Source organism: Camelus bactrianus, chromosome 1 (assembly GCF_048773025.1).
Source record: "Camelus bactrianus isolate YW-2024 breed Bactrian camel chromosome 1, ASM4877302v1, whole genome shotgun sequence".
Classification (NCBI taxonomy): Eukaryota; Metazoa; Chordata; class Mammalia; order Artiodactyla; family Camelidae; genus Camelus; species Camelus bactrianus.
The window spans coordinates 66,924,523-66,949,538 of record NC_133539.1 but is presented as its reverse complement, the minus strand read 5'-3'; the positions used below and the strand labels follow the sequence as shown (position 1 = coordinate 66,949,538).

The 25,016-nt window shown below is 40.1% G+C and overlaps 1 protein-coding gene across 9 annotated transcripts in view; it reads left to right on the top strand.

Annotated features, from left to right (window-relative positions):
• TP63 (tumor protein p63) overlaps positions 1-25,016 on the top strand; it is a 208,512-nt gene that overhangs the window by 111,565 nt on the left and 71,931 nt on the right. For all 9 annotated transcript variants that reach the window (XM_010959242.3, XM_010959241.3, XM_010959240.3 and 6 more), the window contains one exon: positions 17,465-17,719. In XM_010959242.3, the coding sequence (XP_010957544.1) occupies positions 17,465-17,719 (255 nt within the window). The remainder of the gene's footprint in view (positions 1-17,464; positions 17,720-25,016) is intronic.

Sequence of the window (25,016 nt, the reverse complement as noted above, 5' to 3'; positions counted from 1 at the left end):
ATCTCTGAGCAGAGGGATAAGAAAAAAACATCCTGAAGAGACTGTAATGCTTTGAGGAAGTTTCCTAAGGTTGAGGGAGGTCTAACAACAATATTAGTTTACATTCCTCAGAATAGGGCAGCTGTGTTGACACTAATCAGATGGAGGGGTGGGGGGGGTGTGCAGTGTGGAGAGAGGCAGTTCAGCGTTTCTGTTGAAAATGCTAGCAGGTGAATGCTTGGAAAGTAGACTGTAGCACTGAAATCAAGCTCCTCACAAATCAAAACAAAGTGCATAGGACTCCAGGCGGACGGCACAAGGAGGCGTCCCCAGCGGGCTGCAGAGCAGGGCCTGCTCTCCCATTGACCATGCTATTGCCCAGACACCTGAACTGTGTAAATATAGCAGGGGAAATATCGAGTTATCTACAGAAGGAAAAGGAAGTGCCTATTTTCCTTTAAAACATTCAAGCAGGCTGGCTTGTCCTCAGTGGAGAAACTTGAGTTTCTTGTTTGGCTTTAATATTGTGAGTTAGCTTAAAATGTTACCAAGCAGTTGTGTTTTTTTTTTTTTTTTTTTTTTAAATGGAGGTAACTTTTATGATTATCTTGTTTCAACTTGAATCCGATGTCGTCCAGTTTTAAGCATTAAAAAAATGTTCTGCCGCTCAGAGTGTATGTGACTTTGTGCTTGTTCAGCAGCTCTTTCACGCACGGTCACTTACAAGCAGGCTGGGATCTGTGTGTGTCTAAGTATAAAACGGTAGAAGCCACAGTTGGGTTAGCGCTATCTGTAAGAAAAGTATGAAGCTGATACAAAGTGGAAAGAAATGGCAATTTCTCATGAAACAAAAAACAACGCACGAAAACAGTGATTAGAAGGTGTTTGTAGGAGTGAGTGGCTTTTACAGAGGCAAAGGAGTCATGCTGTACGTGGACGTATGGCCTCCTCATGGTTAAAGAAAATAGCTTTATATGAGTCTGTGTTCTTCAGAACTTCAGGTAACGTGTGGTCAGTGCTCGAGAGGTAGCAGCTGTCTGTGTTCTCTTAAAATGCTGCTCATGAACACAGAGGATGCCGATGAAAAAATATGGCGGAATTTCTCTACCCTCCTGCGTCTTTCTCCATCATGATTTTTATACCCTTCCGCTAGTGTGTGTCTCCTGAGTTATCTTCGTGGCTTCATTTCCGTTCAGTTGCTCAAGACTGGCTCTCTTTTGTGCAGGGAGTTGTGTTTTGAAATCTAGTCCTTTGTAGAAATGCAGGTCTATGTCTAGGTATATGCAATGCCTGGGACCACAGGGTCCTGAAGAATCCAGGAATTTCTTGCCAAAATTACAATGTTTTAGCATGCGCCTTCAGATAACGTTTATTGGTAACTAACTGTCAGTGCAGAATCAGCCATTTATGATTATTATCCAAGAATTGTTAAAAAAAAAATTGGGCAGATGAAGAATAAAAAGTTATGTTGCTCCTAGAGAGAGTGAAAACTGTCAGGAAACAAAAACCTGTTCTCTGATTTCAAATAATTTTAAAATTTATTTTGCTAGCAACTTCCTTGGACTGATAACTGAAAAACAACAGAAGAACACTGTTCCTCCTCTTTCTCCTTTTCCACAACTTTCCAGAGCTTTCCCCCAAGCAGAGCTGGAATTGGGGAAACTGTTAACTGAACAGGAAAGGGTCCGGAAGGGAGGAGAAAGGAGCGAGCAGGATGTAACAGGCACGACTTAAGGTTCCACCCTTAGGTCACAATGAAGAGGCCTCAAGCAAGCACACACAGCCTCTGGGTCTGGTCTCGGACATGGAGAGGAGAGTGAGGCGCCAAAGAAAGGAAATTCTTCACAGATCAAATTTTGGTTCAATGTGTGTGTGTGTGTGTGTGTGTGTGTGTGTGACAGAGAGAGAGTCTCAGACTCCTCCCTAAAAGGATGACATTTTATTAAAAATCCCCATCTGGGCTTCTGTATGAAGATGAAAGGTACTTTGGTGAATGGGATACGCTGCTCTAGGGCTTCAAGGCTCATGTGCTGGAACGCCTCATTTTACACATCGAGGTTAAGGATTCCTCTTTCTGTAGCTGAGAGAGCTAAAGCTATAAAAATGAGTCCCATTTACTTAACCTTTTTCTCTTCAGTACCAAAAGGGATATAAGACACTCTTAAAAGGGCTATTGTGATTCATGGTAAGTGCTCCAAAAACGTTTACGGAAGGAACTGACGTGCAAATCGAGATGTGAGGGGGAAGAAAAGCGCTGAGGCAGCAGTGCGAGCTCTCGGAGTCCTGGTCATTGCCAATTAAGTGACCTCCTTGGCAAGGGAAATAGTCTTTTCCTCTCCCAATACCGTTTCCAAGGGCTGAATCACAGGTGTCTCCCATGGGAGTGGTTTTTCTCTTTATAGTGAATAGACGTAGCATGTTTAGCTCTCCCGTGCTGTGCTGCGTCTGAGATGTGTAGCAGGGTAGGTGAAATCCGCTGTGGGTCAGGAGCAGAAGCTGCAGACGCAGCCGAGGTGTCAGCTGCGGCTGTGCAGATGCACTACGTGTTTTACAGAGTGGTTGCCCTCAAGCCCAGAGGGGACTGGGAGAAAGAGATCTTAGATCACAGATCACAGATCATACTTTCCTTCACTACTATTGGAAAAATGAGCGGTGATAATAAATCACTTTTCCTTTACCTAGATAAGGAAAAAAGCATGTTTGGTTTATTTTGTTTTCTAGAAGAGCAGTGATCCCCGATGGGGGTGTGGAGAGTGCAGTAGGAAGGGTGAATGAATGGCTGGTTAAAAAAAATATATTGGTTGCTCTTCCATCAAACTACTTAGTATTTCCTGAATACAAAGTTTGCTAAAACTTTCCTAGACAATAGCATATAAGGAATTAAAGAGTCTGTACTCTCCCTAGTACGAGAGTATGTATTTGAAGTCATGAGATTTTCTGTTTATCAAGGAAAGATATGGGTCAAACAGTTGAGAAATATGTTACCATAAATGTACCCAAGCTTTCACTGAGGTGCGTTTAATTGCTTTGGGAGGGAATCTGTGCTGGTGGGGTTGGGGGGGATGGGTGAAAATCCTCCTCTTCCTAGTAACAGTATGAAATTAAACTTTTTCCTCCACTGACTGCATTTTCAATGCCTAATTGTTTTATGTCAGTCAGTAAGAAAGAGCAAACAGACACCTAAAAGACACCTCAGTGGAAAATAACTTGGTTATTTCCGTTAAAGTCTTACTATCTTGAAGATGAAACTTCCTCCAAGGCCAATGGACTCAGAATTTTCTTTTGAATACATTATGAGAAAAAAGTCAGATGACTAGATGACTGATACAGCAGTATTGTCCAGTGCCAATTTAGTGGAATGAGTTGCCTATGAAGGATATTCCATAGGAGAGTTGATTTGGGTTCTGAAAGAGAATGCATTGAAGTGTCAAGTTACAACAGTTGATCCAAGGGTTAAGGGATAAATTTCATTCCAAATCTTCTCCTAAAAACACAATTTGGAGGCACAAAGTAACAGGGAAGTGTAGCTTATTAGTGGGTTAACTCTGTAAACATTTTATAATTTGCACTTACACCTTTTAAGTAAGTCGAAATGTATCAATATTCATGAAGAATATTATTGAGGAGGAGAAACTTAGGTTAGAAAAAGGACTGACTTACTCTTTTTAAATAAATGCAACCAAGTAAGACACAGTTGTACAGTTTACAGTTCGTGGGGGAATGAATAGATACAGGACAGTTATAATAGAGGACAGATCTTTAGTGTCATATGAGAAGTGTGAGCAAGGTAATATAAAGGATCAAAGAGAAAGAACCTTGAAGCAGGAGGATCATGAAAGTCCACCTGTATCTGTGTGATGCAGCTACTCTCAGAAGGACAGGTAGGACTTTCTAAAGCTTTAGAAACAGAATCGAGAAGGAGGATCTCGGGTGAAGCAGCAAGCATCAGCAGAGGTGGGGTGACTACTGGTGTACTCAGAAATGCCAACTAGTTCTGATGGAACTGGAAGTATGAAAGAATTAGAAAATAGAAAATAAAGGCAGAAATGTAAGGTAGAGTGGCTCACGGAGTGCCATGACACGTTCTCTGTAGTGGCAATGATAAACCCCAGAAGAATTTCAAATGGAGTAATGGTATAGTTGGAGCTGTACTAGGGTGCACTTGGGGAAGGTAACTGCCTTTGTTCAGGACTGCCTACGAGTATAAAAATGCATTTCTCTGCATTGCACATTGGCTGCTTGCTTTGCAAGAACATCCGTCACGTCTCTGGAGCCTTTGGAGGGGCAGAAAGGGATCATTTCCAAAGTCTCATGCAACTTTTGTTTTCTCTGCCCATAGCTCTTTTTAACAGCTGTGGTTCCTGCCATAGATAAGTTGGGACCCACTGGTCTTGGTTTGTCCTTATTTACACATGCTGTTCAAATCTAATTATTAATAGCACCCCTTTTTCTTTCAAAAGTGTTCCGCTTAGAAGATAAAAGTATATAGTCATCCTATAAATAAAGACCCACTGTTTATTTCAGTATTTTCCCCAACCTCCCTCCACCCCAAAAAAGGTAGTATATATTTGGCTGTAAACTAGTTACAGTGATTTTCCTATCCCAACCACAAATCATTTAGATTATTTCCCTTACAAAAAAAAGCATTTCCTTACAGCTCGACACTTACTGAGAACTAATTAAGTGCAGTCATGGTGCTGGTGCTGGGCACTGTAAGTAAAGCAAAAATAACAAAGTTGCAGCCACTGGCCTCTGAGAATTCACAATCCTAGTGTGTATATGAGGTATTCATAAGTGACTCTGGTATAAAACAGAATATGGTAAGAGACACCAAAGGCTCTCCAAGACCGTGAAATGGGTCAAACTGTTCATGACGAAGGTAATATTTCACATAGTTTGAGAACCAGAATTTAGCCACAGGGGGAAGGAAGGAAGGTCATTCTGGGTAGAAGACAGAAAATTAATTAAGAAATACAAAGAACAACTGCATAGGACCAAATGAAAGCACATGATATACTGACTTGCAAAGAGAATATTGATTTAAATACTGATCTATATTTAATAGGTATGTCAAAGTGGAAAGCTAAAAAAAAAAAATGGTAAAGGCTTTTGTCTCACTACGAGCTAGAATCCATGCGTATTTTGAAAGTATGGGCAGTGTTCAGAACCTGAGATTCAAAACTTTATCTACATGCTCTAGAAGGGACACGTGTCAATCCTGCAGGAAGGGAGAAAAATCACCCAAATGCTTGCTTGGTATGGGGAAAATTAAGTGTTTCCTGTTCCCATTCCTTAGACCTCTGTAGAGACAGATGCAGTGTCTCACTCTTGTAAAGACTTGGTAATTAATTACATTCTTAAAACTGGGAACAAAATTCTCTGTTAATGAGGAGGAACTTTATTTATTAAATAGTCATCTTAGATTCAGAATGAGAAAACTCTGCTCCAGTCACTGCTCTAAAAGCAGATAGTAATTCTGGAGCTAAATGTGACACAATATGCCAAGTGCGACATTTGTTTAAGATGAGAACCCAACGGGGAAATATCAGAGCAGAAGTAAATATGAATGTATCATTTAAGAATCAAACAGCCCCCTCCCCCAAATTTAGCCAAAATCACCAACAATAAAAATTCAGTATCTTGGGGCATCAAATTAAAAGAATCGTTACCATAGCTTTTTTTCAAATTACACTTTGGACAAGGATCCGCCTTTTCATTTAAGATTTGAACAGAAATATTGGGGGAAGACAAGTCTTTACTTAAATATTAGCATTGTCTCCTTCCACAACTTCCTGCATCACTTCCATCTCACCCAGGAAGAAAATATAGGCACTTAGAGAGATAATGGTGGGGTCGGTGAGGGGAGCTTCAGGGGGCAGGAAGCTTAGTGGTTGATTTAAAGGCAAAGGGTGTGGGTAGGAGGGAGAAGGAGGCTCTATGAGAAATGGGGGGATATCCAAGCTCGTATCTCATTCCTTTCTTGTCCCTACCACACCACTAACCCTCTACTAACAGAGTGAATTTTAAAAATATCCAATGTTGAAATGTGGTTTGTTCTGCTTTTAACTTGACAAAAACAGGGGAAACAGTGAAGTTTCACAAACTACCACATTGCTGTACAACCTCCTTTGCAGAAAAACAGTAGTTACCTGAAGTGTCTGCAGAGTCTTTGCAGAAGCAGTACTTCATACATCCCTGCATTGGGTGTTTTTATTTGATCTGGTAGTAGAGCACACCTGTCCTGTCCCCAAAGCACTCCTTTCCATTTTCTGTTCCCTCAAAATCTTAGAAATTTCTTATTGCTAAGTTTATTGCTAAGTTTATTTCATGTTTGATAATGACTAACTTTATACATTCTGTTTTCGTTTCTTTTCCAAAGACAAAGTAGAATTTCACTGCCATGTAAATTCTGAGAGAGCTTCTCCGGATAATAGCTATCTGTCAATTTAAAATTCAGTAACTGGTGTTAAGGTGTAGCACGCGTGCGTTCTAGGGAAGGGAGTAACTGGCAACAATAAAACATTTTTGGAATATCAGTGCCTGTGTGTAGAGTGAACACCGGTATCTTATGCAAAACTGGGCATCTGAAGTCCATCTTGTCTGCAATGGAAAAAGAAGAGAAAAAAAAATTTCTGTATAAAAGCTGAAAGAGGGGATTTTGAGTCAAGCTGTGGTGTGTTGCCAGAGGCGGAAATTTATAAAACACTCTCGTCAGCTCTTCTGGAAACACTACAAAAGAAATAGCTCTACTTTCTCATTGGTGCTAAAGCCACTAATAGGTGCAGTTTAGTGTAATACCCCTATGAGAATTACCACCCCCAAAGAGAGCCTGCCTTGGAAAGAACTCTGCACAGGCATTTGCTTTTTCCTTTCAAGCTTGCACAAAACACCCAAAGGGGCCACTTCCAATCCAGGCAGTGATCTTTCTCAAGTTCATTCTTTCTCAGATCACAGAGACAATAGGGGAATATGCCCTGTTTACTCAAATCAGTCTGGATTAGTGTCAGTCTCTTGATGGAATCAGAATTAAAAGGAAAACCATTACCCTCTCAAAGGGCAACATCAGATGTTTTGGGAATGGCTTGATTACTTTGCAATAGACCATGTGAGACTCTGTCACAGACTACAGTTGAGGACACCGCAAGCTCTACACAGAGAGAAAGGGTAACACTGGATAAAGCAGAAAGCCCATAATCAGCCTTAGGCCTGGGAAATTATCTCAGTAGAGAATCCCAAAGTGCTTGGAAGCCTGAAAATCAGACTAGCGAGAATTCCGAGAAGTCACTTTCCCTGCCTTCCTTCTATGCTCCCAACCTACTGCCCCCCTCCCCCAACCTATTTATCTTCAGGTCAAATCCCTTCCAGTTTTTAAGGCCTTGCTGGGGTGGGGGACTGCTTCACCCTTAAGAATGTCTTAGATGCCACCCCTTCCCCCATTCAGAATAACTCCTGCTTCCTCTGAACTCTTTCTTACTGCTTCCTTCATTGCTCTCTCAGTCTCTAGGCTGGAAACTCTTGGAGGGTAGACGATCTGTGGTATTTATCTCTGTATCCTCCCTGAGGTCACCAAATAATGTTCTTGAATGCAGCGGAGGCATGTGTCTGTTGCTGCTGCTTGAAGGGGTATCTTCAGATAAAAATAGGGCATATTGTACATACCTGCAGAAATGGCTGTTGGTAACTGATCTGAGCAGGAAGCAACGCCATTACACACATTGTACAAGCCTGGTCTCCACCTGTATGTTCTGAATCATATGGTTTTTCCTGACATCTTGCAAGTCTTTTTTTTCTTCCTTTTTTTTTTTTTTTTTTTTTTCAATGAGCTCAGGTATTTGTTTCCATTGTACTTCAAGTGGCAAGAAAGTTTTTAAAAGACAGGGCAGTTTCCTGAGTAAGGAATGACTTGTTCTCTTAACAGAGGTAAACAGTGTAGAGGGTGCTGCTTTCGCTTAATTGATTACCTGGGAGGACAGGGAATGTGTTTGATTTTTTTTTACAAAACTGAACCGATTAGATTTTTATCTTACATTGCAGTCCCTTTGTAAAAGTGTTTACTTGCTTCCACACTGTTCCCTGGATTCATTTTGTCCCCTGATGTCTCTTGAGCATCACCAGGGATGTGAGTGGTTTGCTCTGGGGGAAGAAGCTTGATGATTTGCAAACACTTTCACATTTATTTTCCATAGTGTTATTTCTAAAAGATGTCTGAGAAAACTTTAAGTCGTTTTGTTCTTAAAAATGGTGACCCATGGTTTTTTTTTTTTTTTCTGTTTCAATAACACACTAATGAACTGTTGTAATTATTAAACTGATTGATTGTTACTTTCCTAATGGGGTAAGTAGAATGAAATGAATAAATGAGAGTCTTTTCAAAGTAAGGCATGACTCTGGCATGGCTGGAAATTTTGGTTTTATTTTGCAGTTAAAAATGAAGCAAATGTTATAAAAGTCAAATATAATGAAAAATGTAGCAATCAGCAAAGAACTTGACAAGCAAAAGCAAGAATTTAGGAACCAGTGTTCCTCATTTGCATATGTATGGAATAGTACGACTGAGCAGTGTGGCCCTTATTTCATGCTTTAGTCTTCCATTTGCAAATAAAGGCTAGTGTTTCAACCTGTATTTTGGGGGTGGGGGGTTATAAACTCTGGGAAATGAAGTCATGAATTTAGACCATTTACAAGAAACCATTTGGAAGTCTGAAACTACCATCTCAGTTCCTCAAAACATGCATTTGTAATCCCTTAATTACAGCATTTTTCTAAACTGAGTTCTAGCTAACTGGGCAGAAAATCATGAAAATTAGAGAGGGAGGGACCGATTTTGTGGCCTGTGTACCAGAAACTAACATCTTCCTCTAAGCTTGTTTCTGGGTGTTTTTTTGTTTTGTTTTGTTTTTTTCAAAGCAACCTGTATTTGGCCATGAGCACTATCCATAGGAAGTAAGTAATTATATGACCACAAAGATTTGGATTCTTATTGCTGACCTAGATGCATCAGATACAAAATCTAGACCATCAGGTAAGAAACACTGCCTTGGCACAAAAATGTGTATGTGTTTGTTTTAAGGAAGTAGAAGCTCGTTAACAAACTTCCCAGCTAGGTGTGAGCTACCAAGGATTACTCATTGCCTTGTGAGTGACAGGACTGGCTATGCTGCTACTGGTTCCCATAAAAGCTGAAGCTAAGAGCACGATTCCCACCTACCAAAACAAATCAAAACACAAAGTGAAGGTCATAGTGAGTATTTGGAGATGCACTGTGACATTCACCTGGCAGTAGTATGTAAAATAGTGACTCTGATTTGGAGACAGACTTAACTTCAGCAGATACAAAAGCAATGCTTAGTTGTGTTAGAATAAAAGAGAGACTTTCTGAAGGTGTTTGTATTTTGAAGTGTTTTGCATTTAATTCTTTAATATTTCCTGAACATCTACTATGTCCTAGATACTGTTTCAGATACAAGACAACAGCACTAAACCAGCCAGATACAATCACTCATAAATTTTTGGTCTAGCAGAGAAGACCAACATTACAAAGTATTTATACAGATAATTAGTTTCAATGATAATGTGTGTGATGCAAAGGGAAAAATTACTGTGCCATGACAATGTGAAACAAAGAAGAATAACCCTCTGGACAGTTAAGGAAGGCTTCTATTGGACATGGCATTGAAGCTAAAACTGAAAGATGAGATGGGAAACAGCTGGCGTGGGCAAAAGGCTTGAGGACAGAAGGAGGTTGCCTTTGAAAAACGGAAGCAATGCTGTTCTTCAGTGAGCAAAGAGGAGGGTTTCAAATAGTGTGACAGAGGCCACTTAAAGATTTGGGGCTTTTATTCTAAGAGATTAGGAATCAGGTCCAGGTGTTCAAGCATGAAGGTGATGTGGTCAGATCTTCAGGGAGTTGCCGGTGTAGCTCCAAGGAGCTGAGTCTCTTAACTCTTGGCAAATAACACATTCTAAGAACGGTTGAAGTTTTATATCCTGTCTTTATTGAGTGGAAAATGTTTCCTTTAGATATAAAAGAAGCATGCTTTCACTGAGTGTAACTCTTAGATAAAAATTCCAGGCAGAAGTTTGAGTGACTCTGAGTGAAGGATTCTTAAGAAAGTGGGTTCTCGAGCCAGATTTACTGGTTTCCCGTTTGAGCTCTGTCACTTACTACCACGAGCAATTAATCTTGTGGAACTTCAGTTTCCTCGTCTATAAAGTATGTATAAAACCTGGGATAATAATTCCACCTAGTTCAGGAGGATTAAGTGAGCACTTAAACACTATAAGGAACATAGTAAAGACTCAAAGAATTTTGTAGTAATAGTAATAGCTAATATTCTTTTTGGAGAGGATTGAATGTGGATGCTAAATATGGTTTAGATTTTTTAAAATCTTGATAGTCACCATTATTTTTAGTATGTCTTCAGTTTCATATCATGGGGAGCAAAGCTATCTCCTATGATAAAATGTTAACCACATTTAACCACCTCATTGCTTTAAAGTCATAATTTCCGATATGGTCTAGACAGATACATTATCAAAATTATGTTTAGATTTTAAACTCACTTTGAAAACCAACAAAACATTATTGGTGAGTTTCTAAAAATCACAGTTGCCTGCTTTTATAGATGGCATAAACTTCACTAAAGAGCTTCATTGCTGTGTAGTTTATTCTCTTAACATTACCAAGTCTGCTTTAAAAGCTATTAAAACAGGGATTTTTTTATAGATTAAAAATTTCCTGAAACATATTTTTGAGCCATTTTTAATAAATAATTCCTAGTCTGACTTAAAGAACTGAAACTATATATACTTTTCCTATTATCTGGATCAGGAATTACTGAATACTAAAATTATACCTTTCTGCTTTCTGCTAAGCCCAGTGCTTCCTTGGTGTGTGTAATGGTGATGTCAGTTTCTTTTAGAATTGAGATGCTCATGATTATAATTTTGTTCATTTGTCATTATTACTAGAAGGGAGCACTTAATGAAATCATAGATGGTAAAGTTTTTTTTTGCTTTTTTTTTTTTTTTTTGCTTTTTTTGTTTGTTTTTGTTTGGGGGTAGGTAATTAGGTTTATTTGTTATTTACCTTTAAATTATTATTGTTATTTTTTAATGGAGGTACTGGGGATTGAACCCAGGACTTTGTGCATGCTAAGCAAGCACTCTCCCACCGAGCTATTTTTCCTTAATTGAGCTCTACACAGAGTAGCTGTATTTGGATTTGAGTTTTAGCTTCACTGCATTTCACACTTCCTGGCTTTGCAAGTGCTATGTCTAATATTTGTTGACACTATTGTCTACCTGATTAATCAACTTTGAATTTATTTGTCTCTCCTGCCCTTGTCAGTGTTGACTGGAGCTTTTAGGGAGCTCTCTCCTAAATTATGGAATCTTGGACCTCAAAGGAATCTTGACACTTTGTATCAAAACATAAAACATTCTAGTAAACTCTTCACAGGCTGTCTTTCTAGGTTTGTGCATTTAAATGCTTTAGTTTTACATTTTGTTCATTATAAGGTACGAATATATTTTACCTCCAAACACTCACTTTCCAGAATCCTTTGGAAGACAGAACAAATGAAATACCTCACAAAATCTGGCTGGGAGAAAAAATGTGATGCTCAATAAATTCTTAAGGTGGAAAGATGGTGCTTTAACTTGACATTATAATACAAATATCTTCTTGACCTCAAATGGAGCACTTTAAGTCAATTGTGTTTAATTTTAGCATAAAACAAACCAATCATTCTTTGAGGTGAGGCAGGTGGTAGAAGACTAAAAAATGACAAGCATTTCTCCCTAAGGCAGTGCTTGGTGAAAAGTCACTATCCTGCCAATATTTGGGGATAAAAATGTAGTACTGTCTGCTAGAGCATAATCGAATGAATGCTTTGCAAAGCCAGGGTCATGAAGAAAACTGTTTTCTTTTCCCGGGGCGGGGTGGTTAGAATGTTCAGAAAGCTCCTCCGTGAAGTCTGAGGTGAAAGGTTATATTGGCTGAGGAAACTACATGTTCTGCCTGAAACATTTTGGATTTGTAGGTGCAGTCTGGCAAATCTGTACAAAGGAAAAAAATAACCAGGCGCCTCATTTTTTGAAAGCACTCTCATGGCATTATTTTTAAACAGTGTTGTACATGAGAATGGGCAACCCTAAGAATGTTAGAACTAGTGCACCAGTTCTGTTTTATCATCAGATTCAACCTCTTAAATTTTATACTGCTTACTTTATAGGAGAATAAGGTCCAGGTTGTTTAAGTACCTTGCCCAGGGGTATATAGCACATTAGTGGCAGCTTTGGGACTTACACCCCATGTCACAAAGTCCAAGTTCAGAGTTCTGCATTACTAGAATTCATTCAGGAAGAAAAGGAGTGCTGAAGACTGCTCAGTTCCCTAGCCACCTCTAACAGTCAGTCAAGGATTAGCAATATAATTTCTTTCAAATGAAATCTGGGCAAGTTACTGTTTCCTGTGACACAGGTCCATTTAAATTGAGGTAAATAAATGGATTATATATCCCAAAAGTAACCTCTTCTCTGCCTAATATGGCCCTCATTCCCATATTTTACTAATCTCTTGTCATATATTATTAGCTATTGTTGCCATAAATTAGCTATTACAGATAGTAATGTCCAGGAAAAAGAACTTACACAATTTCTCTGAGCCAGAAAAATTGGAGAGAGATTTTCAGAACTGCAAATTATATCTATGTTCTTGTTTCACTGCACTGGTCATATGGCTTGATTGGAATTCTTTTTGGATGTTTAGTTATTTTATAGGAAAGTAATTACATTACCAACTTTAAGAGGGTCTAAACCCAGGTATTCAATATTGAGTTTTGTTTACAGTGCTATATACTGATACACATTATTGCTGAGCAAGAAGAAGATTCAGGCCCATAATATATTCAAAATTTAAGATCATCAACCAATGTAATCCAGGAAAGAAAAATAAAATAAAACTAAAGAGGTCACATTTATAGGACACTTTTAAAACGATGACCAGTCAGGAGAACTCTATCGTCTGTACTGCCATTTTAACTGTAAATGTGCAAATTGAAGTTGAGTGAAGAAATAAATCAGGGTCTGTAGATGCCTATGAGAATGCAAAAGAACTTATGGGAGGAGAACAACAAACAAACAGAAACAAGAAAACACTCCTTCTGTGCTTGGACACGGTAGTTATACACTTGCTCTTTCCTAATGGTGAAAGCAAGTGATTTGAGGTTCAGCCCCGGGGGATCCCCGCACTCACCAGACCAGCTCCTTGTTTCAGAACACCCGCAGGGGCTTCTGTGATTGCTTGGAGCATGGTAAGTCTCTGTGACCCAGGTGTGTTTCATCCTTTCTGTGGTCAGATCAGCAAATCTGCGATGAACGCGAATACATTCCAGCTACAGATGTTGGTAATTTTCCAGGATCCAAGCAATGAGCCTTCTATTTCAAAGTTATTTTATAGGAAATGAAGCATTTGTCTGAATCCAGTCTTATATTAGTTCTCAGGCTTATAATAGCTATCAGACAAATTATGTTCATCCTTATCTTTTATATTTTGTGGAAAGAAGACCGTCTCCTCTTTCAGACACATTAGGGTTGGTATAAAACATTTTTCATCTATTCATACATGGAGTGTCTATAAAGTGTTTTAAGGTTATTCCAGGATCAGGATACCTTGTGGTTAGAAAGGGACTATCTACTTCCTATTACATTTCAAATGTGCTAATAGCTTTTGTGACATAAGAAACACATGGGACGTCTGGTACCCCACAGAGTTCTTCTCAGGGTACTTTTTGTTACTTTTATGAGTGGTATGTTCTCACTTCTGAGACCCTATCTTACCTGTCACTAGAAATAGGCATCTCATTAGCATCCCAGCACAACACAAAGTTCTCCCTTCTGTGTTTATGGATTAATTACTGACCGTAAACAAAGGGCACAAGTACTGCTTCCTTCACCTCACCAGCTTCACTTTGGTGGAAAATAAGAAATAAATGTTATTCACATTAACCTGGTACGGAGCTAGCTTCATAGGCATGCAAAGTGTGCGGTCAGGAAAGGGCCCCGTGCTTTGTTTAAGGCTCTTCTGTCACCATGTTGAAACTCTTAATAATTTATGAACAAGAGGCCCTGCGTTTGCATCATTTTGCAATGAGCCATGTGAATTATTTCGCTCGTCCTGCCTCTCTAACCCTTGTTCCTCTTGGCTAGGTTGGTCCACCCTTGGCCTCCAATTGTACTTTGTCAACATGTCCACTCTCTTCAAATCAAAGAAATAAGCAAATAAGAACCTTTTGCCTTTGTTGTTACTGAAATGCTTTTTAAACTGACTTCAAAAGTACCGTTTCCTATGACAGGTTTCTGACATTGATTTTTGAATAAAGCTATGAAATGTATCCACGTAGATTTCCAGTCACACGATTCTGCCTTTGGTGGGTTCACTGTCTGTGCTTTAGGTTAGTTAACTGCAAGGTGGTGTTGGTTCCTGCTCTTTTACAAAGACAATTGAGTCTACTGCTTAGATTTTGTTTCTCCAAAGTAAAATTTGAGAAAAGCTTAAATTGCAATATGTTTTCCTATTTTTATCTTGAAGAGCAAGCAGCTTTTTGCCCAAACCTGAGCGCTCCAGCTTTACGTTATGTAAATTGAGATGTCAGCATTGGAGGCAAACCCTCATTGTTGTCCAGTAAAATATTTCACCCGAACTATGTGGGATTAAAAATTATGGCATTTAAAGGCATAGCCCTCAACTCCCATATTAATGTTATTAATGACTTGAAATAAGATTTCCACTTCTTTGGTGCCGCTCAATATGTCCAGTCTTACTGCTGTCCCAAGGGGTCATCTTTGTATCTCTGAGGTAAATAGAGTTCCCATTTCTCTCTCTTTTTTAAATTTTATATATTATTGATGTGTATTTGATTTACAATGTTAGTTTCAGGTGTTCAGTGAAGTGGTTCAAAGTAGTTATATGTATACATACATATACATGCATATATATGTGTGTGTGTATGTGTGTGTGTGTATATATATATATATATATATATATATATATATATTTCAGATTATTTTCTATTATAGGTTACTACAAGATATCGACTATAGTTCCCTGTGCTCTACAGTAGGTCCTTGTTGTTTATCTATTTTATCTATAGTAGCGTGTATCCGTTAATCTCAAGCTCCTAATTTATCCCTCTCCCTCTTTCCCTTTGGTAACCATAGTTTGTCCCATTTCTCTTCAGTCCTTCAAGAAGCACTGAATGTTTACTCACTGGGTTTTAAAGCTGTGTCCCCAGACTTTTCTCTTGACATATATTGAAAAAAAAAAAGATTCAAAGGGCCATGGTTCTTTGTTCTCATCCAAGCCCACAATTAGCTGAAGTTCCATTCTGTGTAGCTAGAAGGAGGAGAGGGATGGCCCGACAGACAGGCTTTTTACTGCCTGTGAGAAAGTGCTGGGCTCTTTTCTTTGTCCCTTTCGTCAGGGCCGGCTGCCTCCCTAATTGTACTGCTGTAGGGAAGCACGTGCCTCCGGGAGCATTATCTGATTCCTACAGGATGCTCAGGAGTGCTTGGTAGACTGACTCTTAACTTGCACACAAATAATAATTTCTTTTCAATCCCCTTCCTGGACTGTTGCCGCAGGCTTGGACACCTCAAAGCTTTCATTCAGCCAGGGCCTCGGGTTTTAGTTTTTTCTCTCCTAGTTGTCTCACCTGCAGTTTGCCTCACCTGTCAAGAGGGGAAGCTGAAGTTAGGGGGGAGGAGAGGAATGGGAGCCGTAGAAGTTAGAGGGGAGAGAAGGCCAGACTGACAGCTGCTCTTGTCAGCAGGGGGATAAATGTGAAGAGATTAATTGTTATTTGAAGAGCAAATGGGGACATGGCATTCAGCAGTGGAATTCGAATATATAAATGTAATGGAATGGGCATGCGACTGTTAACATTTAGACAGATGCTCCCTGGACTGAATGGAATGGAAGAGTCCTTTCTCCTCCCCATGTGGAATGCCTAAAGTTTAGTAAAATAATTTTATTATGCTTAAAGTTCAATTAAAATTGTTTTCAAACATCAATTCCTTTGTGAGTTTGCTCTTCACCATAGTTTGACTATATCTGGGACTCTCAATGTTATATTTCTTTTTAAAATTTTTTATTATAATCTTTACTTTTTCCCCTTAACGGAGGCACTGGGGATTGAATCCAGGACCCTGAGCCCACCAAGCATGTGCTCTACCTCTGAGCTATACTACCCTCGCCCCAAGAGTTGTATTTCAGTTGAAGAGCCAGACTCCTTATTTCCTTTATAAAATATGTACTAACAGGAATCCCTTCTTCTTCTTGCTTTTGATTTGTTCTCCCATCTCTAACTTGAAGAAACAATGAGGTTTCCTTGTGTCAGAAGGTTTTACAAAGGGAAAACGGTATCCCAGGCAGGTGGCCCCTTCTGGCAATGTGTCCAATTTGACTCAGGAATGGCTTGAATTATCTGATCAAGCTGACAGGTGTGATGGTGTGGGCAGGGCCCTTGATTCAGAATCAGAAAATTTGGTTTCAAAATCCTTACTCTTTGCTAATTAGCTGATGCTTGAGCGAATCACTTCCCCTCTCCGAGAGTAATACAGTAAAGAGATTTTGGCTGATGAAACGAGAAGTTAAATCATTCGTTCCATAAACGTCTTACTGAGAACCTATTCTGCGTCTCTTCTGGAAGAAATAAAAGCATCTGACAGAGAATTTGTATGAACTAATGTATTTCTGAATTATACCAAATATAGAATTTTAATCATAACCAGACAAAATTTCTCTTACACATATTCTACTTTAGAAAATAATAAACTGCTCCAAAGAAAATAGAACAGATGGAAAATTAGGCCGTGCCTGGATGATATATTAGCATGTTATCTTTTAAAATATATACTGCCTCTCCCTAACCCTGCTACCCATTCCCCTCCAGTCTTCATGAACCCGGTTCTTGAGGGGAAGATGGTAGCCTGGGACAGAATTTAGAATTGCAAGACTAAAAGGAAATTTGGAGAACAACCGATTTTGCTCTGTAAACAACAATTTGATGCTTAAATCCCCTTTAGAACATGTCTGTCCAGTGGTCTTCCTCATTCTGAATACCAGGACAGAAGGGAAAAAGAAAGAATAGCAGGTGGTATTTGTTTATTTGGAAGAATTCATAAGCAGCTACTGAGCGCTGGCTCTTTCTGCCCAGTTTGTGAAAATGACATAATCTACTTTCAAATGCTCTGGAGGAGATCACAGTCTCTAAAAGCTGCATATGAAGCTGTGTGATGTGTGCAGGGCATCCCAGAACAGACACACGCGCCGCGGGCTTCTCTTGGTGTTTTGAACTATGTACCATAAATCGGCCGTTTGATCTTGAATGCAAATGTGAGCTCATGCACCCCATGATGTCTCTCTTGGAGCAATGATCTGCAGCTTAAATGGCTAACGTGGGGGTTTCTGGGTGTCCCGCAGCCACAGTACACGAACCTGGGGCTCCTGAACAGCATGGACCAGCAGATTCAGAACGGCTCCTCGTCCACCAGCCCCTACAACACAGACCACGCGCAGAACAGCGTCACGGCGCCCTCGCCCTACGCACAGCCCAGCTCCACCTTCGACGCCCTCTCGCCGTCGCCCGCCATCCCCTCCAACACCGACTACCCGGGCCCGCACAGCTTCGACGTGTCCTTCCAGCAGTCCAGCACCGCCAAGTCAGCCACCTGGACGGTAAGAGCACTGGGCGCCCACGTGCCATTGAACCCGACCCCCGCGTACAGGGCTCTTCTCCATCACCCCTCTGGCTTTCTCCCCTCATCAAAGCTTAGAGCTCCGTATTGATGGCGGGAAATTTCTCCCCTGTCCTCCAAGGGCATTTTGCTTTTGAATACTTAACACCGAACCAGAGACAGGAAAAGTGCCGTTCAGGAGGCACAGCCTGATCTGGGAACCACAGGCCGGCGTTCCGGCGGGCTCCCAGCCGTTTCCGCTGATGCGTCCTTTCCCGCCTCAAGCTGTGGGGAGGTCCTTCGTGTGAGCGTTTTTCAGAAAACACAGAGCATTACGCCGCTGGGAAATCACATAATCGTAGGATTTTGCAGTCTTTGTTTGCAGTCTGCAAGTGTAGGATAGTTACGAGTCATTATTTTGAAGAAAGATATGTCACATTAAGGTGTAAAGAGAAATTAAAATCTCGTTTGTTAAGAAAGGGCTGAATTTGTTTATACATGCAGGTTCTATATCATGAATCATAATGTATTGACACATACATGTTTATTACATTTACAAGCGTTTTTTCCCCCCAAAAGAAGCCTCTAAACCTACATATCAGAGCCCTGAATTAGTTCAAAGAGATTCTGATGAAAAAATGTTGACAACAACAAAAAAAGTATATATAGCTTTTCTGAGAAAACATGGAAATACTTTTTAAAATGAAAAAGGTACCAGAATGCTTATTCTGTTTCAGAGTCTATTTTGTAATGTGTTATAACATGGATAAAGCTGAAATATAAGGGAGGAGACCTCTGAGACTGGTTTTAAGTGGTTGATCAAAGAACGCCCAAGACCAAAGTGGCAGATAGATGTGTCCAACAATTTAATGTTTGTGTGAATTATAGAAAGGCTTCTAGATATCATCAAATTGCTGAGAAGTGGCTTTAGAATTGTTTTAAGTTTTTTCTCCCCTCTTTGGCAAATAGGTTTCCTTGGAAAGCAGTTCTCTTTGTATGTTATAGCATCTAGGCTTTACTTCTATTAAGCAAGTTTATGAAATAATCTGCATTAGTAACATGAAATTCCAACGGAATTTCACACGTGTCCCCTCGTTCTGACGTCAATTCTTTGTACGTGGGGGAGGGCAAGTTACACAACTCCCATTTTACTAGAGAGAAAGGCTGAGGAACGTGGGGTTTGGTGACACCCTTCCAGTTACTGCGACTTTTGTGTAGCTGCCCCTGTTTCTGACTTGGCCACCCTCCCCCACCATTAGACTGTATGCTTGTTTTCTTTTTCTACCATGTCATATCAGTGTATCCCAGAATTGTCTAAAAAATTATTTTAGTGCTTTTCTTTCATAGTTTGAGAAGCAGTTCTGTCATGGTTCATATTGCAACCATAAAGTAGAATTAGTAGCTCAAAACTTGATCTCTCTTCCATGTGTGTTTTTTTTTTTAATTTTAATCAATTGTGTCATCATTTTTAATCTTTTTTATGTTAATAATTGTGGCGGTAGACACCACAGGTGAGTACACTTAGAGTCCATAGGCCTTAAATAAATATTGGTTGATTGATCGAAGTAATATTTTGCTGAAGAACCACTAAAATAACCATTGTATAACTGGAGCACTGATGTGTTTTAGAATAGGAGCCACCAGTTGGATGTTTACAGTTGCTGATCTTTGAAGCTAACAGTTTCTCATCTGGCATGCTGACGCAGAGCACCACAGTATTACGAGTGACCCCCTCTGTGGGATGATGGGCATACGGGGGCCGCTAAATGCAAAATCACTTCCCTCCTAAAATGGCTTAAGGACTGTGGGGATGGAGCAGATGCAAGGACAACATTCCATCAGTCTTTCTTCCTCCTCTCTCCCTCCCCACTTCCTCAGACAGAAATTGTAAGGCTTTTTTTTTTTTCCCCAGAGTTAGCACCATTCTGAACCATCTTCCATCAAAGCCCCTCTCTCAGAGAAGTACGTTGTCTCACAACATATGGTTGGGGATACTGATGTAAGTGGTAGGTTAAAAAGGCCAGAGAATGTTCTGCTGAGTACCCTGGTAAAAATTTCCTCATGTGGGACCACGGTGGGATCAGAACCCTGAGAAAGGGGCAGCCACTGTGGTGGTGGGAAAGATCACGTGCTGAGAGCCAGGAAACCTGGGTTCTTGTCGGAATCATCCTTGCGACCTTAGCCAAGTCACTTCATCTTTCTGGAATTCAGTCTTTGCTTCTGACGAGGAGGAGCAGGGTGAGATCTACTCCCTTTTCTTAAGGTGAGATGGTATTATTAATGAACGTAGAAAGTTTTTAGAAGAACTTAGATTCTAATCAGGTATTTCGCCTGCCATTAATAAGTGACCTCGGTTAAGCTGGTTTGCCTTTCTTGGATTTCTAGGTAGTGGTCCACAGCCTGCGCTACAGAAATGACAGAATGCAATGACTGAGTTAGATGTCCATCCCCTCCCACTGTAACATGGTATTTGTAATACCATGATATTTATAAGTATATGGTATTTCATTAATGTTCTTTCTTGTTCACAATAAGTGTGTTTCAAGTTCCATAGAATTATGGTATTTATTTTAAATGTCTTCCAATGAAATAAAGGGAAGAGTGATGACATTTTTCTGTATTCTCTGTTTCACACACACGCACACAGTCACACTCAAACCAACACTGAATTTAGGATTTAGTTTCAGACTTTCTTCTTCTTTTTACAGTGTAATTGGTACTCTTGATAGAGGCCTACCATTTCATATAATACAGTGCTGGTCTAGTATTATAGCTGGGAACCATCAGCCATAAGTCAGCTGACAGTATGGTAATTTAGAAATGGCAGGAAACTTAGGTGCCGATTTCAACCCTGAAATTTACTAGCAGCATTTGGGACCTGCCCCCACCCCCAAATGCATTCTCTTTAAACCTGACTTTTTCTATCTACAAATGAGGTTGTTCAGACTTTCTTTCTCATGAGGATCACATGCGAGGTATAAGTGCACCTATCAGTACCTGGCTAGTCAGGGCACATGCATGTTTACTGAGTCTGAATTTGAATCCCTTGACTTCATGAATTTATTTCAATTTTGTTGAGAGTTCAGTGGTGCAACAAGTAATAATTTGAGAGATGGCAAATCAAAATGTCTCCTACTTTTTTTTTTTTCTATTGGTTTTGGGCTATTGACCTGCATGCTTCAGCCCCCAGGAACTGTGATATTATGCACTACTCAAATATATGAACGGATGGCACAGGGTGATAACAGGCTCCCCCGTATGCGGACTTCAGCAGGCTGGCCACGCTGCTGCTTTCCTAAGCCTTTCCAAGCAGTTGTGGGTCCGCTCTGCCAGCACCAGGGCCTTTTTCAGCTTTGACTTCCAGCATTTATTGCTCACTTTTAATCTGCCACTTCATGTAGGGGTATGCCTTTTTTAATTCTCTGTGCTCAATAAAGAATAACAGTGGGTTTATGGTGGCAAAGTATTGGAGGCAACCTCCACCCTCACCAGTGGTTCAGTAAATTGGGGCATATCCACGTGACAACATACTCTATGGCTATTCAGTAGATGCACTGATCTGGAATGCTTTTGGACTTGCTGGTGAAGAAGAGCTAAGCTTTCTGTGACACCTACTTGAGAATTGAGAGGACGGGTAAGGACACCACTTCTGGAGGGCAAAGTGCTTTCTTTTGCTGGACTCCAGGAACAAGGCATTTTTTGTGAATATGGGTCAGTCTCTCTTGATCATTGGCCTCATGCACCTCTGTCAGTTTGAGAGATGTTTTTACCACAACCCCTGACACACAGTATTATCTGTGTGCAAACACTGGGAAAATCCTCAGGTCAGTGTTTCTCTGATGTGCTCAGCCTGAGATAATGACCCTGGCCTTTGGACAGACATCACTTTTTGCTCTTGTGACTTTCTCCCTTCAGAGACGTCAGGGTCTCCTAGGGCAGGCACCTTGACCTAGTGCTCAGCCCCATGTCCAGCATATAGTAGGCTCATAAAAATATATTTTTTTAAAGTGTTTTCTCATGGCTAAAGGAAACAAGTACCCCTCCATTCTGACCTTGATTGTTAACTCTCCGTGAACTTGATGGCTTTTGCCTCCACCCATGATTTAGAGAGCCTTCTTCCTTTGCCTTTCCTAATCATGCCAGCCTCGTGTTGTGTTCAGAGCTTTGAAGAATCTGCCTTGAGCAAGTGGAGAGATTAGGGAGGTGGCATTTGAAAGGGGAACAGCCAGTTCCCCAGAGAGTTTCATTGATCCCAGCATCTCGGTCTTGCAAGCTTGCTTCCCTTGGCTTCACAGGCAAGCTGAGATGCATGCCTGTGGCCCACCCTCCCTGTCATCAGGTTACCTGTAATGTAAGACTTCCAGAATGAGGCTGCCAGCTCTGCAGAAATCTAATGCAAGCCAGCCCATTGCGTGGCCCTCTGGAATCTTGGGCCTCTTAAGAATAGCCCATCAAAGGACATGATGTACAGACAAACTTTTCCATGGTGAATATGATTTATCAGCTTCCTTGCACAAAGGAAACACGTCTCTCATTAGAGTTGGAGCCTTCCCTGGGGCTTGTCTTCAAACTGCGTGGCTGTGAGATTTCATTGCTGAGGGACAGCAGTCAGTGGACTTGGCTCTTGCCAGCGATACATTTGTTAATCATAACAAGGTTATTTTCACTCTTCAGCATAGCTGTCCTATAAATCTCTGGAGGCACATCTGAGAGTGTCTTTTTTGTGCCCCTCCCACAGTAAAGAAAATAGTAACATTGAGCATTTTTGCCTGTTATTAAAGCTAATTCTTCGTTCTCAGAGAATGGAGAACGAATGTCCTAAATAAAGGACTTGGAAATTTGGTGATGGTTCCTCTTACTTACTTAGCTCTAGGTTTTGGATTTAAAAGCAAATTTCCATCGTAACCTTTGCTGCAGGGGTTTGTTCCCATTCCAGAGCAGAATCAACTCAATCAGCATGTTTGCCCTAATTTGTTTAAATTAACTCTCAGCTAAAATATTTGTGATAAGCCAGTTTCGCCTAATCTAATGTTTAGGGCCCTCCCACACTATTCAGTGATTTGCTGAATGCACTGTAGAGTTTCTATTTAAAAGAAAAAAATTTAGTACTTATTTACTTCATCTAATATTATGAGAAATCACCATTTATTAAGAAGAAATAAATAGCAGATTTAAATAAAACTTGCCTTTTTTTCTCAAATGTATGTATGTATGTATGTATGTATGTATGTATGTATTTATAGAGAAGCTGCTTTATTATTTGTTTATTGAAGTATAGTCAGTTCACAATGTTGCCGATTTCTGGTGTACAGCACAGCATTTCAGTAAGCTTGTGTTTCTTTTTCTGCTACAAAAAATAAATAAATTAATTAATAGCAGCACCGCCCCCCCTTTTTTTTTTTCTGTTTATTCTTTGTCCTGCTCTTCTGTCCCCGCTTCCCTCCTCCCCCTCCTCCCCCTCTTCCTCCTCCTCACCCACCTCTGTCCCTTAGGTTATCATTCTTAGTGGTCACTTTGGTTTTGTAGGTATTACCAGCCACTCAGTATTTTGTGTTCTCACTGTAGCTTTGGTTTCCCAGAATGGCAGATTATTATGAAGAGGACTGCGATATACATGAATTGCCACGGAAATTTCCATCAAGAACAGGAATCAGATCGTTAGGCATTCCTCTCACAAATCACTTTGACCAATAATGGACTACCTTGAAGGTGGCAGACCCAAATATCTGTGGGACTAGGGAGGTAGCACAAATGAGTCAAATGCTGAGAATGGGAGGGATAAATTAGGAGTTTAGCATGAGTAGAAACAAACTACTGTACATAAAGTAGATAGACAACAAAGCCCTACTGTGGAACCCTGGGAACTATATTCAATAGCTTGTAATAACCTATAATGAAAAAGAGTATGAAAAAAATATGTATGTACATATGTGTGTGTGTGTATATATATATATATAACTGAATCACTATACTGTACACCAGAAATTAACACAACATTGTAAATAGCTATACTTCAGTTAAAAAAAAAAAGGTGAGAATGGGGACAGTGGCAAGATGAACTTACATACCTTGTCTACAGGGGCAACTACTTGGCAATTCCAGCCTGGTGTCATGGGGGAAGGTAGGCCTGGAGTTAAAAGATTAATTTTTCAAGAACATCTGGAACCCTGGCTTTGCATGTAATATCTCCAGATCTTCAAATGATAGTATCAGGTTTTTTTTTTTTTTTTTAAGTTGTAAAAATCACAGACCAAACAAAACAGTAGCCAGACTGAATGGCATCCTTGCAATATATTTACCAGTGACAGGGGACAATTACTTAAAGTTTAAATAAAACAACTGAAACTAGAGCAGGCATCTGAGGGAAAAGTTATTGGTAAATATATTTCATTCGGAAACAATAATTCTCTATTTCTTTCAAAAGTCTGTTTATAAAGTCATCCCCTCCTGCAGTGAACTAAACAACATACTGTCAAAGTAGATCTTTCTCAATTTGTTTTCTTGCAGTAAGTGACCTTTCTACCTTCACACCCCATACAATTTTATTTTGTAAAACTATAATGCTACGCAGCATTGGATCCTTGGCATAAATAAAGAATCTTATTTGTTTGTTTTGTTTTAATCCGTAGAGAATTTATGGGACCACGTAACCTACCTCTCTAAAATTGGCCAAAGCTGTGCTCAGAAAAGGACAGTGAGATTAAAGGGCTTGCAATCAGTTTTCTCAGTTCACTCACTGATGGCTGATCTTAATTGGGACATAAAGAGAGTGCCAGAAGAAAAATCGCCAGAAAATTGAGATATAAACGGAGAATAATGTCATAGCATTTGCTAACGACTTGAGAAAAAGACAGTATGTCATTAGATCGAGCAGAGGTTTCTTCACATCAGCCCTGAGGGATGTGTGCTCTCCACGTCTTCCCATACGTGGGCTTTACACCTCCTCCTGTTTGCATTCCCTGCCGTTAGCCATTTCCATAGTGTGACCAAGTAACTGTCCCCACCCCCTCTGGTGGAGCAGGACAGATGTATTTTTCTCATGGAAGGTATTTAGCAATCAGCTGTCATGTCATGAGTTAAAGCAACTGCATATGAAATAAATCCTCATGGTTTTCTATCAGCAGCAATTAGTATGTCTATCAGGTCACTGTGGACAGAAGGAGGCTTGAGGTAACATAGCTTTCTGCCCAACAACTTCTAATTTTTTGAGATTAAAGGAAAGTTTGTTGTAGGATAGAAAGGAAAATCTTAGATTCTTTGAAGCCCTGCAGATGTTTTGTAGACATGGGATGTTTTCT